Source organism: Muntiacus reevesi, chromosome 11 (assembly GCF_963930625.1).
Source record: "Muntiacus reevesi chromosome 11, mMunRee1.1, whole genome shotgun sequence".
NCBI classification, from domain to species: domain Eukaryota; kingdom Metazoa; phylum Chordata; class Mammalia; order Artiodactyla; family Cervidae; genus Muntiacus; species Muntiacus reevesi.
In genome coordinates, this window is record NC_089259.1 from 30,404,259 (window position 1) to 30,417,201 (window position 12,943).

The window sequence follows — 12,943 nt, forward strand, 5'->3', positions numbered from 1 at the left end:
CTAGCCACCGCTGACTGTCTTCAATGTGGCCGATATGACAACGGTAACAGTAATGGCTAGTGATTGAGTACTGAAGTCTACGCGGAACTGTGCTGAGTGCTTTAGGGCGTTTACACTTCACCATAACCCTGTAAAGTAGGTATTATTACCAGCTCCATTTTACAGAGGAGGGGACTCAGGCTCCGAAAGGCTAGGCTGCTCTCCCACACGTTTGCAAGTTAGGAAGCGGTGAAGCGGAGATGCCAACCAGCCCTGGCTTCAGAGTCCTTACACTTCACCTCTACACAGTTCTGTCCAAAGAGGCCCCTAGGAAGAAAGTCTCTTTCACCCTTAAAAAAGAAACAAAAACAAAAACCCAAACCTTCAAACACAAACTGTTGTTAAAAGCCAGCCAGTCCAGCCCCTGTCTGACTAGATGCCCCAGGCAGCTTCATCTTCTTCAGGAGTCCTTTGGACAGAACTGTTCTGGGCTTTATCTGCACTTGCTTTGATGTCCGACCCAAGTTAGCATGTAAACTGAAAAGAGCACGTGGGTGGTAGCTTTTCTTTTTGACATTAAGAGTCTTACATAGCAAACATGAAATCTATGGGGCACTGGCAGATAAAATAGCAATATATTACAGTTTATGCAATTCTATGCTTGGCTGGCATAGCTTGAACCCTGATTCCCCATCAGTATTCACATACCTGGCACCAAACCAGGAATCCATCTGCTGTGGAACTTACTTTTCCTTCTTGCTTAACCTCTGTCTTACAGCTCAAGGAAGACTGTGCATGTTCCATTAGAATCTTAATTTCTTCATAAAAAGAAGCAACAATCCACTTATCTTTGATTTTTACCTATATTCAGTTATATTAGGAGTGCTATTTTATTAAAAAGCAATGGCTTTATCAGACTAATAAACCTTCCACACAGGGGTCCACAAATTTATATTATAGTATTGTATTGGGCCAGAGGAAACAGACAAACAAAAATAACAGAGGGCACTAAGGTTTTTGTTCTCAGGCTTTCACCCAGAAGAAATATGAACGAAACCAGTTTGTTTGACACAACTGGTATTACAATAATATCAACAGCTAACACTAATTGAAAGCATGCTATATGGGCCAGATACTATCCTAAGCACTTTGACTCTATTATCTAAAGTAATATTTATAATATCCCTGTATGCTAAGTGTTGTTATCCCAATCTTACAAGTGAAGAAACTCAGGCACAGAGGTCGAACAGCTTGTCTGGGGTAACACAGCTAAGAAGCCTAGAGCCAAGACCAAGACTCAGGCAGCGTGATTCCAACAGTGTGAGCTCTTAACTCAGTTATTTAGCCTGAAAAGGGGTGCAGGATTCCAAGCATGTCCAGTTCTGCTTCTAAGAAAGATATGCTTCTCTCAAAAATGCCAAAACCGAAATTAAGGTCAACTCTCCTAATACAGCTACACCTATCAGCAGATCCCAAACTTCTACCATATCCTACTGCCCTATACAGTAACTCAAATTCATTACTATCATTATTAGTAATTAATATACAGATTAAAGATAAATGATATGAGTTTGGGTACTAATAAAAACTACACACACATCCAATGCTGAAAGTTTATTCCTTTGAAAAGGTTCATCATTTTGCTTATGTCTCCTGCATTTGGCTGAATAACTTAAGTTTATCGTCCAGGAAATTCCGAGTGTATTCTCATTTTTCCTTGTTCTCTCCTTTTCTCTGCTCAGGTCACCTCCTCAGAAAAGCCTTTCTTGGATATTCAGACTCTCAGGGCCTTCTTCTCCAAGCCCATGATTTTTTTGCTTCTTGTTTACATCACTACCTTAATTACATTATACATTTATGCATGCACTAGTTCTTTATTTTCTACTTCTGCCATCAGAAAACAGACCATACGTGGGGCAGCTTGTTCCCTGCTGTCCGTCTGGTACCTAAACCACGCCTGTGTCTAAACTGTGCTCATTTTGCCAAACGAACAAATGGATGGATGAATGGGGATGCTCCCTTTGAGGAGAGCCATGTGGTGTGGGCAGAGGGCAGCAGGGGCTGGTCAGCTCACTGCCCGATTTCCTCTCCCCCACCCTCAGTGTCCACATCTGTAGCCCTGGAGTCTCGCCCTTGTTAAAGGCAGTTCTTCTGACAGGCAGGGAAGGAGGTTAAGGGTGGACCCTTGTCCGTAAGGACAGGTGAGGAGAGGAGCTCATGAATCCCGCCATGCTGGTTTTGGTTGGGACGGAGTGGTAGCAAAACGCTGGGCTGAAGGACAGGGGCTGTATACAGCCTCTCTCTCACCTGCTTCCCTGGAGGACTCTGGCTCCACATTTTTTCCAGCAGCTTTCTGGTATCCATCTTTTTACCTCCACGCCTACAATGGTACCCTCCTTACCTTACACCTGGACTGGTACAAATGCCCCCTGACCCATGCTGTCTTCCCACATTTCCTCCCACTTGTCCATCCTGCATGGGCATTCCCTAGCTTGAGAATCTGTAATGGCTTCTTTACACTGGGAAAAAGGAAACACTATCTTGGAGCACTAATTCTTTCACAGGTTTGCCTGCTTCAGTGCTCCATGAGTTATTGGAAGGCACACTGCCTATGTGGTTTAATTTCTCCAGGGCCCAGGGCAGTGGCTGGCAGAGTGGGTGTGCATGGAACGATCTCTGCTACAAGAGTGTCCCTCACCAGTTCCATTCTGTGTTCAGCAGGTAATGCCCTACACTGCACATTAGGGCACTTCATTGTAAATGCAGCTGGCTACCTTTTTCATGTGTATGGCTCTTGTCCGTCCTCTTCAAAATCAGGGGGCTTTGGAGGACAGATTCATATTCTCTTATCTCCACCATTTTGCAGGACTGATGCCACTACTAGGTAGATGTTTGCTGTTGTTGTTTACTTGCTCAGTCCTGTCTGATTCTGCAACCCCATGGGCTGTAGCTCACCATGCTCCTCTGCCCATGGGATTCTCCAGGCAAGAATACTGGAGTGGGTTGCCATGCCCTCTTTCAGGGAAATTTTCCTGACCCAGGGATTGAACCTGCATCTCTTATGTCTCCTGCATTGACAGGCAGGTTCTTTACCACTTCCACCTTATGGGTTATATACTTTCAGATGGCAAAAGAAAAACCAGCATTAAGAATCTGAGCACAGAAGGGCTGGATCTGGGGTCATAAGTACTTGCAAGCAGACTGGTGGATTTGGGCAAATTGCCTGGAAGCCTAGTTTGAGGGCTAGTACAAACGTTGTCTCTGGTTCTAAATTTTGCTTATCAGAAAAGATGACTTTTGTCTAGTGATCTGGAGACTATCTATAGTCTTAACATGTTTAAGGGAAACAAAAAGAAGGGTGGGGAATGGTGGCCACAGAACTTGGTGTGCTTTCATTATTTCTAAAAATGTGAGAAACTGGTTCAGAATGACACTGATTGGACCACTTTCTAGGTAGACACCTTTTCACCTCCAGAGGTTCTATACGCACTTATGCGTTATAATGACCAATTAGAACACTTAGATGTTGCAACTGTATGCAATTTATAAATAGTTCATAAAGTGCTTTGAAAGTGGGAAGTGCTAGGTAAGTACTCAAGTTGTTATATATTAAAAAAGCCTTTAGCATATAATCATTTTATTTAATAATTGCCTGTTTAAAAGGCCTAGATATTTTATAGCTGAACAGAATTTCTGAGCTTGAACCATTGATATTAATACTGTTAGTAAATCAGAAATACTGAGTAAGGTTTTTCAGTTTATCTAAGTAAATATATGATTCATATCAATCTCCCTCACTTTCTCATAGACCAGTTCTGCCTTCCCTTAGGTTCTGACAAACTTTTTGCAAAGATTCTTCTCTGGTCTTCAGGACTCTTGGTTATCCTGCCTGCCCTGCCCTGTTTTTTCCTTTCACACACCCGCCTTGTGAAGGTGTTTTTGTAAGAACCTGTGTTTAGGGCTGGGCTTGCCTGGTGGCTCAGCTGGTAAAGAATCCACCTGCAATGCAGAAGACCTGGGTTTGATCCCTGAGTTGGGAAGATCCCCTGGAGAAGGACAAGGCTACCCACTCTAGTATTCTGGCCTGGAGAATTCCATGGACTGTGTCCATGGGGTCGCAGAGTCAGACACAACTGAGCAACTTTCACTTTCACTTCAGTTTTCCTGGTGGCTCAGTGGTAAAAGAATCTGCCTGCCAATACAGAAGACACGGGTTTGATCCCTGGGTCAGGAAGATCCCCTGGAGAAGGAAATCCTCTCCAGTATTCTTACCTGGGAAACCCCATGGACAGAGGAGCCTGGTGGGCTATAGTCATGGGTTGCAAAGAGTCAGACATGACTGAAGCGACTATACAACAAACAGATTCAAGACTCCATGCCAAATCATGAGTGATGATGAGCCCTTTTAGGAGCAAAGAGGCCACGAGATATGGCGGGTGGCCACCAATGGGTGCATCCCCCACAGGTACTGTTACCGATTACTTCAGTCTACTGTCACCATTCTGCACTGCTGTGTCCACTAATTAAATGTGGCCTTCACTCCTGACAGGTCTTGGCTCATAGGTATTAAACTTCATTTAAGTTACCCTGTTCCCGGACCCCACTGAACTACTCATAGGTAGAACTTTAGAAGAGGCAAATGAGTGTTTGATCATTTCCCACTGATCCCTTTAGGACTTCCCTGCGTCTTCAAGTCTTCAAGTTCCTTATGCTGACATTGGCTTTCTGTTAACTGTCTCTTACTGTCTGTTACCCTAGGAGAATGTTCCCTGTCCTTGCCCCAGAACTTTTGATCTTTCCCCACCCACTCCTGCTCCCACTTAAATTTAGCCTCTAACATCCTACAGTGTATTTTCTTTATTGGAAAACCCAAACGAAGCCATTCTTCTGTACTAGGGTTAATATTTAGCCTTTGTAGGCACTAAACTAATGCTGCCAGCTGCCCAGTGACTTCCCTGTTAATTTCAGCCAACATTTTTTTTGTCCTCAAGTGACTCATTCATCACTCTCCTCTCTGAAAGCATTGTCTTCCACAACTTGACTTTCTACAGGCTTCCCAACCAACTCACTGGTTGCTCTTCTACCAACCTTTAAATACTGAGCTTGCCCAAGGCTTGGCTTGGACTCTCTTCTTTATCACTCCAGTTTTTATGCATTTACCTCATCTTTGTGGCAAAACTAACAAAGATGATCTCTACTTGAATCTCTTTGATGGCCTTCAACTCATATCTACTGACTACCTCATTCAACATGGAACTTCTGATTCTCCACCTCCCAACCAACCCCCTCCCCGCAACCCAAGTTTTCCATCACTCCACCTTCCAATGAATTTTCCCCTCTAAGCTTCCCATTTCAGTAAATTTAGCCCCAAATCTAGGTGGAAATCATCCTTCTCTTTCCTCATCTTCTACAGCCACTTCCTGAGGTCTACCAATTCTGTACCATTTGGCTCTCAAACATATCTCAAATCCACTCTTGTCTCCATCACTAGCTTATGGCCCTTCCAGCTCTTACAGTTTGCCTGCTTCCACCTTGGCCTCTCCAGTCCATTCTGCCACACTGTTATCAGATACACAGATGCCTTCCCCTTGTACTTTCCAAAGACCCTGCCCCAGAGCTCTTTCCCTGGAGCCTCTCATAGGCCTTTGTCCTCCCTGCTTGCCCTGCTCTAGACATGTAGATCTCTTTTCAAGGCCTTTGATTCCTCAGACCACTGGTGTTCTGCGTCAGGGCTTCTGCAAGTACTACTCCCCCAGAATGCTTTTCTTTTTTGCATGGCCAACTCCTTATCTTCCTGCAATCTCTGGGAGATCCTCTCTGACTTCCATACCTAAAGCAGATTCCCCTCTCAACTAGGGTGGGGCTGGGCTCAGGTTCTGAGGTTGACAGATATGTAGGGTGAATTATCAGTCAAATTGGGGTAGGACAGGTATGATACAAGATTGAAAACACAAGGTATAAGACACTAGGTTGAAGCACAGCTGTTAAGTGTGATTCACCAGTATTTTAGGTTTCCCCAAAAATCATTTTCCACACATTCAATTTTCCTCATGTTTTTACTTTCTCTCAAATACTGTTTCTTTTCATGGAACCTTGTGCTGTACTGAGATACCTACCTAAGGATTGAAAATGTTATCTGGTCATCCCAGCTGTCTCCTCCTGTATTAGGGTCCTGAAATTACAGCACTAAACTGCAATCTGTCCTCTTAACACTACCATAAAGATGAAGCCCAAGACCACTTAACTTCTCTCACGTGAAACCAGAATTCTCTCAAATTATTTTCGTCCCTTGCACAATCTGCCAATCATAGCAAAGGATGCAATTCTCATAAATTACTAAAAAATATCTAGGAAGAGGCCAAGTCTTCCCCTCACTCCTACCTTTCTTTTCTAAACCATCCATAGTCTATGTGGGGTCATGCTCTATGGCATGGGGTCTTGAACCTCCCCTCCTCAGGTAGGTACCTTCCATCAGATCAGCAGCAGCATTAGATTAAAGTACACAATAAATGCAATGTTTTTGAATCATCATCAGACCATCCTTCCCATCCCCAGTCCATGGAAAAATTTGTCTTCCACAAAATCAGTCTCTGGTACCCAAAAGGTTGGGACCACCGCTCTACATAATCTTTCCCTCTCCTCTAGTCACAGGAGTGCATGCACATCCCTTTTAATTCCCTCCATCAAGGTCTTTCTCTAGGTGCCTGGTTATCTGTTTCCTCACTTTCAATCTTGGTTCAATTAAAAGGGAAAAAAACCACAAAATCCTAAGAGTCCACCTCCAGAACAAAGGAACAGAAACCACTCAAATCAGTTTAAGTACAAGAGGGAATTTATTAGCAGAATACAGTTTCTTGCAGGGACTCCAACAGCTAAGATGAGTTATGAGCTAGAAGCAGGCCCTTCTGCAGGTCACATTGTGCTGTCACCACAATCTTTTACTTCTGGGTTTCGCCAAGAGCACATACAGAATATCCTAGACGTCAGTTCTCCCTGTATGGTGTGTGAGGGACTAGAATGTGGCTTCATTCCTGCTGGCCTTTTGATCTTTATATTCCTTTATGCTGGCCTCGAACTTGTCAAGCACATGCTGGCAGACATTCATTAGCTCAGTCAGGCCTCTCTGAAAGGGCTCAACAGCGGGGAGGGCACCTCGGGTCTGTATGCGCAAATTAATTTTGCTCTCTGAAGGATGGGTTGTAGTGTAACCACAGAATTCCACTTCCGGGTTCTTCATGATCATGTACCGGAGAGAATTTCCTAGGGTATGGTCCTCCTCGTGCAACACAAATGTCACACAGTGTCTATCTGTCCCAGCTGCCTGGACCATCTCCAGGGCTGTCTTCCTCTCGCCTTCAGCCATTGAGGTCTTCACTCCAGACATTTTTCTACACACATAGTTTTTATAAAAATGAGATCATACTGAGTACGGTTTTGAAACTAGCTTTTTTTTTTTTTAATCTATCACAATTGCAACAGGTTACTGTTCTAATGCACTCCAATTACACAGAACTATTAGCATTAGCCCTTATTATCTTCTCCTGCCTCCACCTATTCTACCACTAAATAATTTACTGCCTCCAGTTTCTCCCTACTCCATTTGGCCGTCCACATGGTGACCAAGGGAAGTGTCCTTCAACAAAAAGTTTGCTAAAATATTCTTTTGGTAGAGTCACAAGAAAAGGGGCAGGATTAGAATAGGGTGGGTCCCGTTAAAGGATGAAAAGGGGAGTTGAAAGGCATGAGGGAAACCCAGATGATTAAAAAATAGAAACTAAAGTTCATCAACGTGCAGTTTTCCAACTATGGTTTCCGTTTACAGGAGGTACGGAAACTAGAAAGTCTGAGAAGAGTCTTCAAGCACGGGGAAAAAAGAGCACTCGGCGCACACAGACGACCAATTAGCGCTCGGCCCAGAAGAGTGGCCTGGGCCTGGCTCATAGGCCAAGCCCATCACTCGGGGAACGGTGGCCGGGTGCACGTTATCTTTTACTGACTCTGGCTGTTCCTAATGGGGATGGGCCGTTGGGGACTGAACTCTGCCCTCACAACCCGTCTTCCCTCCTAGGTATCTAGTGTACTGAGCGTCTCCACTCAAGCAATCCAGCTTCCCCGCACCCCTTCCCAATTCGGGGCCCCGTTCCCCGCCCTGGCACGCCCACCGCGCCCCCTCCTCGCCCGTCCTCCTGGTCAGGCCCTCGCTGCCAGTCCGGGCCGCGGAGGCGGAGGGCCTCGGCCGGCCGCCGGCTCCGGGGCCCGGCGCGGCCCGCTCCTCCCGTCCCCCCTCCCCCTCAGCCGTTACCTCTCCAGCTCCTGGTCCTCTTCCATGGCGGGGGCGGCTTCCGGGATCCTCAGGTGGCGCGGGCTGGCCGGAGGCTCTGCCCCATGCCTCGAAACGTGCAGGCGCGGCAGGCAGGCAGGCAGGAAGGAAGGACCGACCGACGGAAGGAGTGCGGACGGAAGGAAGGGGGAGGAGCCGCAGCGGCGCGGCAGGGCCCGGCCGCTGGGCGGGTCGTGGAGGCTCCGCCCCTGGCCCCCGCCCCGGCCCCGCCCCCGGAGCGAGGAGGGCGGTGGCCGAGCCTGAGCCGCTCACCTGAGCTCCTAAGTGAGCCCGCCCGCCGAGCCGGTGGTGGCAGACAGGTGGAGCCGGGCTCCTGCCCCGCCCCGAGGCCGAGACCTGCCTGTGGGCGCCAGAGCTCGGCCCTTGGCACCTCCCCCCACCCCGCAGGTGATGGCAGAAGGGGCGGGGCCTTACCTGACTCCCCCAGATCCCCTTTTTCCTCTGGGGCCAGGATCGAGTCTCTTTCTGACTTGATGCTGGCCCTCTGGCAGTGTAGCAGTGTCAGTCGCTTCAGTCATGTCCGGCTCTTTGTACCCCACAAACTGTAGCCCGCCAGGCTTCTCTGTCCATGGGGTTCTCCAGGCAAGAATACTGGAATGGAGTATTGCTATACCCTTCTCCGGGGAATCTTCCCGACCCAGGGATCGAACCCAGATCTCCTGCATTGCAGGCGGATTCTTTACCATCTGAGCCACCGGGGAAGATCTTGGCCCCGTGAGGGACGGGATTAATCCCAGGCTGGACCCCGCCCGCCCCGGGAGGCCTTTCCGGGGACAACGGACAGCTATAGTTGATCGATACATTTTGATGAATTTCACAACAGAACAATATGCACGTGTAAGACGGTATTTGTCTCATCCGCGATCTTGAGTGGTTTTACAGCTCAGCTAGGTCAAAGGACAAGCGTTTGTTTATTTTTGCGGAGGGGGGGCGGGAGTGGGGGTGAGGATGAGCGAGTTTGGATGTAAACCGTCCCCATCTCGCATCCCCATCCTTTCCTTCCTGGGATCTTTTTCTCTACCTGGAGTACGTCCTGCCTCGCTTTGGACATGTCCTTTCCTCTTCACCCTTTTGGCCTCTTCAACCTTCTCACCCGCGGAACCTCCCTCTCACCTTCGTTCCCAGGTGCTCGTGCCCCCACCTCGGCAGCCTTTCACCACCCAGACTTGCTCTCCGCGCCTCGACCCCTCAGGTGTTCTTTACCAACCCCCCCCCCGCTCCCTTCCAGTCCCCCCTCACCCCCGCCAGCTCGCGTCCCTTCCCCCCACCCCGACCCCCGCTGTCCTCTCGCCTGACACGCCCACAGGCCAGCTTTTCGGCGCCACCTGTTCTCCTTACCCTACCCCCGACCCCCTAGATGTTCCCCGCCTCCCCCAGCTGTTCCCCTGTCCTCGCGCGGTCGTCAGAGAGCGCAGAGGCGGCACTGGCCCCGCGCCGGGGGCTTCAAGGCGGACAGCGGAGGGGACGGCTGCGGGGTGGGGGGGAAGGGAGGGCGCGCGGCGGGGGTGCTGAGCGGGCTCACTCTAACGCGGAGTGAAGGCCCGGGCCCGGCCCGCCCCTCGCGCTCTCGGATAGGCGGAACTGCCTTCTGGCCCGCCCCCTCCCCGCCCTGTGCTGCTGCCAATTGGCCAAGGTGCGTGTCGGCTTGCGTGGCTCGGCCCTGGCGTTCGCCCGCGGGAAGGCAGCAGGGGCGGTTGAGGAGCGAAGTCTTGACTAGAGTTTGCTCCTTGCCAGGAAATCTGCGGCGGCGGCGGCAGGTCCCGGCGGAGCGGAGGCCAGCGGGCCCCCGCGCTCCCTCAGCGGGGCCGCGGAAGCGGAGCCGACGCTCGGCTGAGGCGCGGGAGCCGGGCTCACCCGGTGAGTAACTTTGCCCTGCCCGGCGCGCTCGGCGCCCGCTCGCGGTCCGGCCGCGCCTCAGGTGCGGGCGGCGTGTGGGGTGTGGGGCGTCGCGGCGCCCGGGAGGCGGCGGAGGCGGGCGGCCGAGGCGTCCTTTGCGCTCTCCTGGCTCGGCCGGGCTGTGGGGACACGGGGTCCAGGGAGGAGGGCGCGGGGTTGCCGGGCGCCGGCGGGGGCGGGCGGCCTTGGCTCTGACAGTCTGGGGGGTCCCGGCCGCCGGGTGGCCGAGATTTTTGCATCGTTTGCTCCGGTTTTAGAGAGGGGAGAGGTGGGGTGAGATTTTTGTCCCCTGAGTGTCTGTGGCCGTGGGTGAGAGAGCCACCGGCTGCCTTACCCGGTCTTGTCCCCGTTTGAAAGGAGCGGGGCGAGGTCGTACCCTCCGTCCCAGCCTGTTGCCCGCGAATTCTCACCTTTCCCTGGAGGCTGGAGAGGGTGGGAGAGAGACACCCTCGAGGGGAGTAATTTCAAAACACGGCCCTTGACTTGGAAGCAGCCGCACACAAAGCACCGTTCAGGAAGGACCTCACTCGCTTTTCAGAACCTCATGCCCAGATCTAGACGAAGGACTTTCGGCTTAGATGTAGCGTTTCTTCGGAGGTTTCTGTGTGCATTTACGGTTATGAATCAGGACGTTCAGTATATGCCAGGAGCTACAGTACGCTCATGCCTGGGCTTAACTCTGGTAGATGGTTGCTTTTTGAATTACAGAAATGAAGTTGAGCGAAAATAAGTGGCGATTCAGGAGGGGGAAACAGTTGTGAGCTTCAGTTTATTGCAACTGTCTTCGCTTTTAAAATTTCACATTCTGGCCGCAGTCATACTAATTTCTAAATTGGTCTCAGGACAGATTTTGATTTTTTTTTTCTCTCTTCCTTGCACCATACTGTGACGTAGCCCTGGTGAGTTCATCCCAGTAGATCAATATTGTTTACTTGGATAGATTTGATTCCCATCTCCTCACCCCTTTAGACAATGGACTTTGATCTTGTATCCTTTCTGGCCTGTCCGAGCTTTGTGGAGTCAGGAATAACAAAAGTTGTGCCCTTTTAGCTTGTCCCAGTCCTGCATGTGAGTTTTCCCGTAGGAGTAAAAATGTAAAAATGTAGGCCAGTTTGTAACCCAGGCAAAATAACTGCTGCTGCTTTTAATGTGGCCCACCTGTGTGTTAGCATTCCTAATTCTGTGTCTTGTTCCTCTCCTTTTTTCATCAGGTTATACTTTTTCCATTATTTATTCATTCAGCAGATGAGTGTCTTCTGCAAACCGGACATGCTTGGCAAGGGTCAGCTCTTGCCCTGAACTGGCTCACAGTGCTGTTTGGAAGCCGATATATGTCTCTCTTCGACCAGCCACCTGAAAGCGATTTGAGCGGGTGCTGAGGGACCTTAAAAGAGGGAGAATTTCTGCCTGGAGTTTGTTAGGGAAGGCCTCACACCTGCACTTACTCTTCAGGTGGCTGGGGGATTTTTGTTCTCTGCGAAGGGACTAGCATGTAGGGCTTTGCTTTATGAAAGCCGCATCTGGTTACTCTGACTGAAGAACATGGTGTCTGCGGTTGTAGTCGTGGTCAGGGCCTGGGATGTGTTATTCATTTCGGAGCACTTAGCGCTTGGCCTTGCTTACAGTGGGCACTCAAATATTTATTGAACTGAGTTGAACAGGAACATAAAGGATTTTGTATACCAAATTAAGAAATTTGGACTTGATCCAGTCAGCGATATGGAGCTGCCAAGTTTAAGCAGGAGAATGTCATGATAACATTTGCCTTCCAGAAGGATGTCTGCGGCAGGCTGAAGGTTGGTGAGGGTCCAGATGGGAGGTAGGGAGACGGCGCAGGGCCTCTTAAATCCTGGAGGGTTTAAGTGCTCAGCACTTGTCAATTCATATTGTCTGGGTTTGGATCTGGCTCTGTCACTCATTACGTAATCTCTTTCTTCTTTAGGGTCTTCACTTCATAGGATTTGGGGAATAAAGCTTGAAAAACATGTATGTTACTTAGAATAGTGCTTGGCACATAGGAAGGATTTGGTAGATGCTGTTTTTTGTTCTCTGTGAAGGCAGTGGAAGTAGAGATGATGTGGCATCCAGGAGGTATAATTGGTCCAACCAGATAGGTGACTGCGAATGATTAATGAGAGAGGGGTGGTTCGGAGGGTTTTTGACTTGGGTGCATTGGAGTATACTGGTTAAGCTGGCTGTGGAGTCAGAACGGGGTTGAATTCCATCACTTATTCTGAGCACTACTGTCCTCACTGAACTTTGGTTTGCTAACATTTAGAAAATGAAGTATACCCGTCTAGTGGGGTTTGAGGATCAAATGAAATTACGCATTAATGCCCTTGGCAGAGTACCTAGCACTTTACAAGTGCTCAATAAATATTGGTTGTTCCTGAAGTGGTTATGACATTAAAGAGTTAGTGGAGTGCTAGAAGTTACGAGAAGGAACAGTTAAGAACAGTCTGTGGTAGGCGTGGGGAAAGGAAGATGGTTTGGGACCAACCCATTGAGGAGCACATGGGTGGTTGAGTCTGTGATACAGTTGTTAGATAGATGTGTCAGGCCAGAGCTAGGAAAGAATGGTTGATAAAAAGATCAAGAGCTCACATAAAGCCTTTGTGGATGTGGTCAGCTTTACGGGAGATTTGCAGGGGGTAGGTAGGAGTGGGGAAGTTGACATTATTGCGGTGCCAGGAGTGTTGCTGTCACATGCTGGGCGTCTCTAGCCTT

General features: G+C 49.2%; 3 protein-coding genes across 3 annotated transcripts in view; 1 reads left to right on the top strand and 2 right to left on the bottom strand.

The window, feature by feature from the left end:
- Positions 1-8,412, bottom strand: part of LOC136144053 (protein POLR1D-like) — a 33,216-nt gene extending 24,804 nt beyond the window's left edge. Inside the window, exon 1 of the mRNA XM_065901642.1 lies at positions 8,282-8,412. Within this exon, the coding sequence (XP_065757714.1) occupies positions 8,282-8,307 (26 nt within the window). The 5' untranslated portion in view covers positions 8,308-8,412. The remainder of the gene's footprint in view (positions 1-8,281) is intronic.
- Positions 6,794-8,415, bottom strand: LOC136144052 (DNA-directed RNA polymerases I and III subunit RPAC2). Its single transcript, XM_065901641.1, has 2 exons — positions 8,282-8,415; positions 6,794-7,367 (listed from the first exon to the last, which is right to left on the bottom strand). The coding sequence occupies exons 1-2, from the start codon at positions 8,305-8,307 to the stop codon at positions 6,992-6,994; spliced, it is 402 nt and encodes a 133-aa protein (XP_065757713.1). The 5' UTR covers positions 8,308-8,415; the 3' UTR covers positions 6,794-6,991.
- A 1,568-nt stretch (positions 8,416-9,983) lies between these two features.
- The window catches only part of LNX2 (ligand of numb-protein X 2), an 87,537-nt gene continuing 84,577 nt past the window's right edge, over positions 9,984-12,943 (top strand). The window contains exon 1 of the mRNA XM_065901640.1: positions 9,984-10,177. The gene's annotated coding sequence lies outside the window, so the exon portion shown is untranslated. The remainder of the gene's footprint in view (positions 10,178-12,943) is intronic.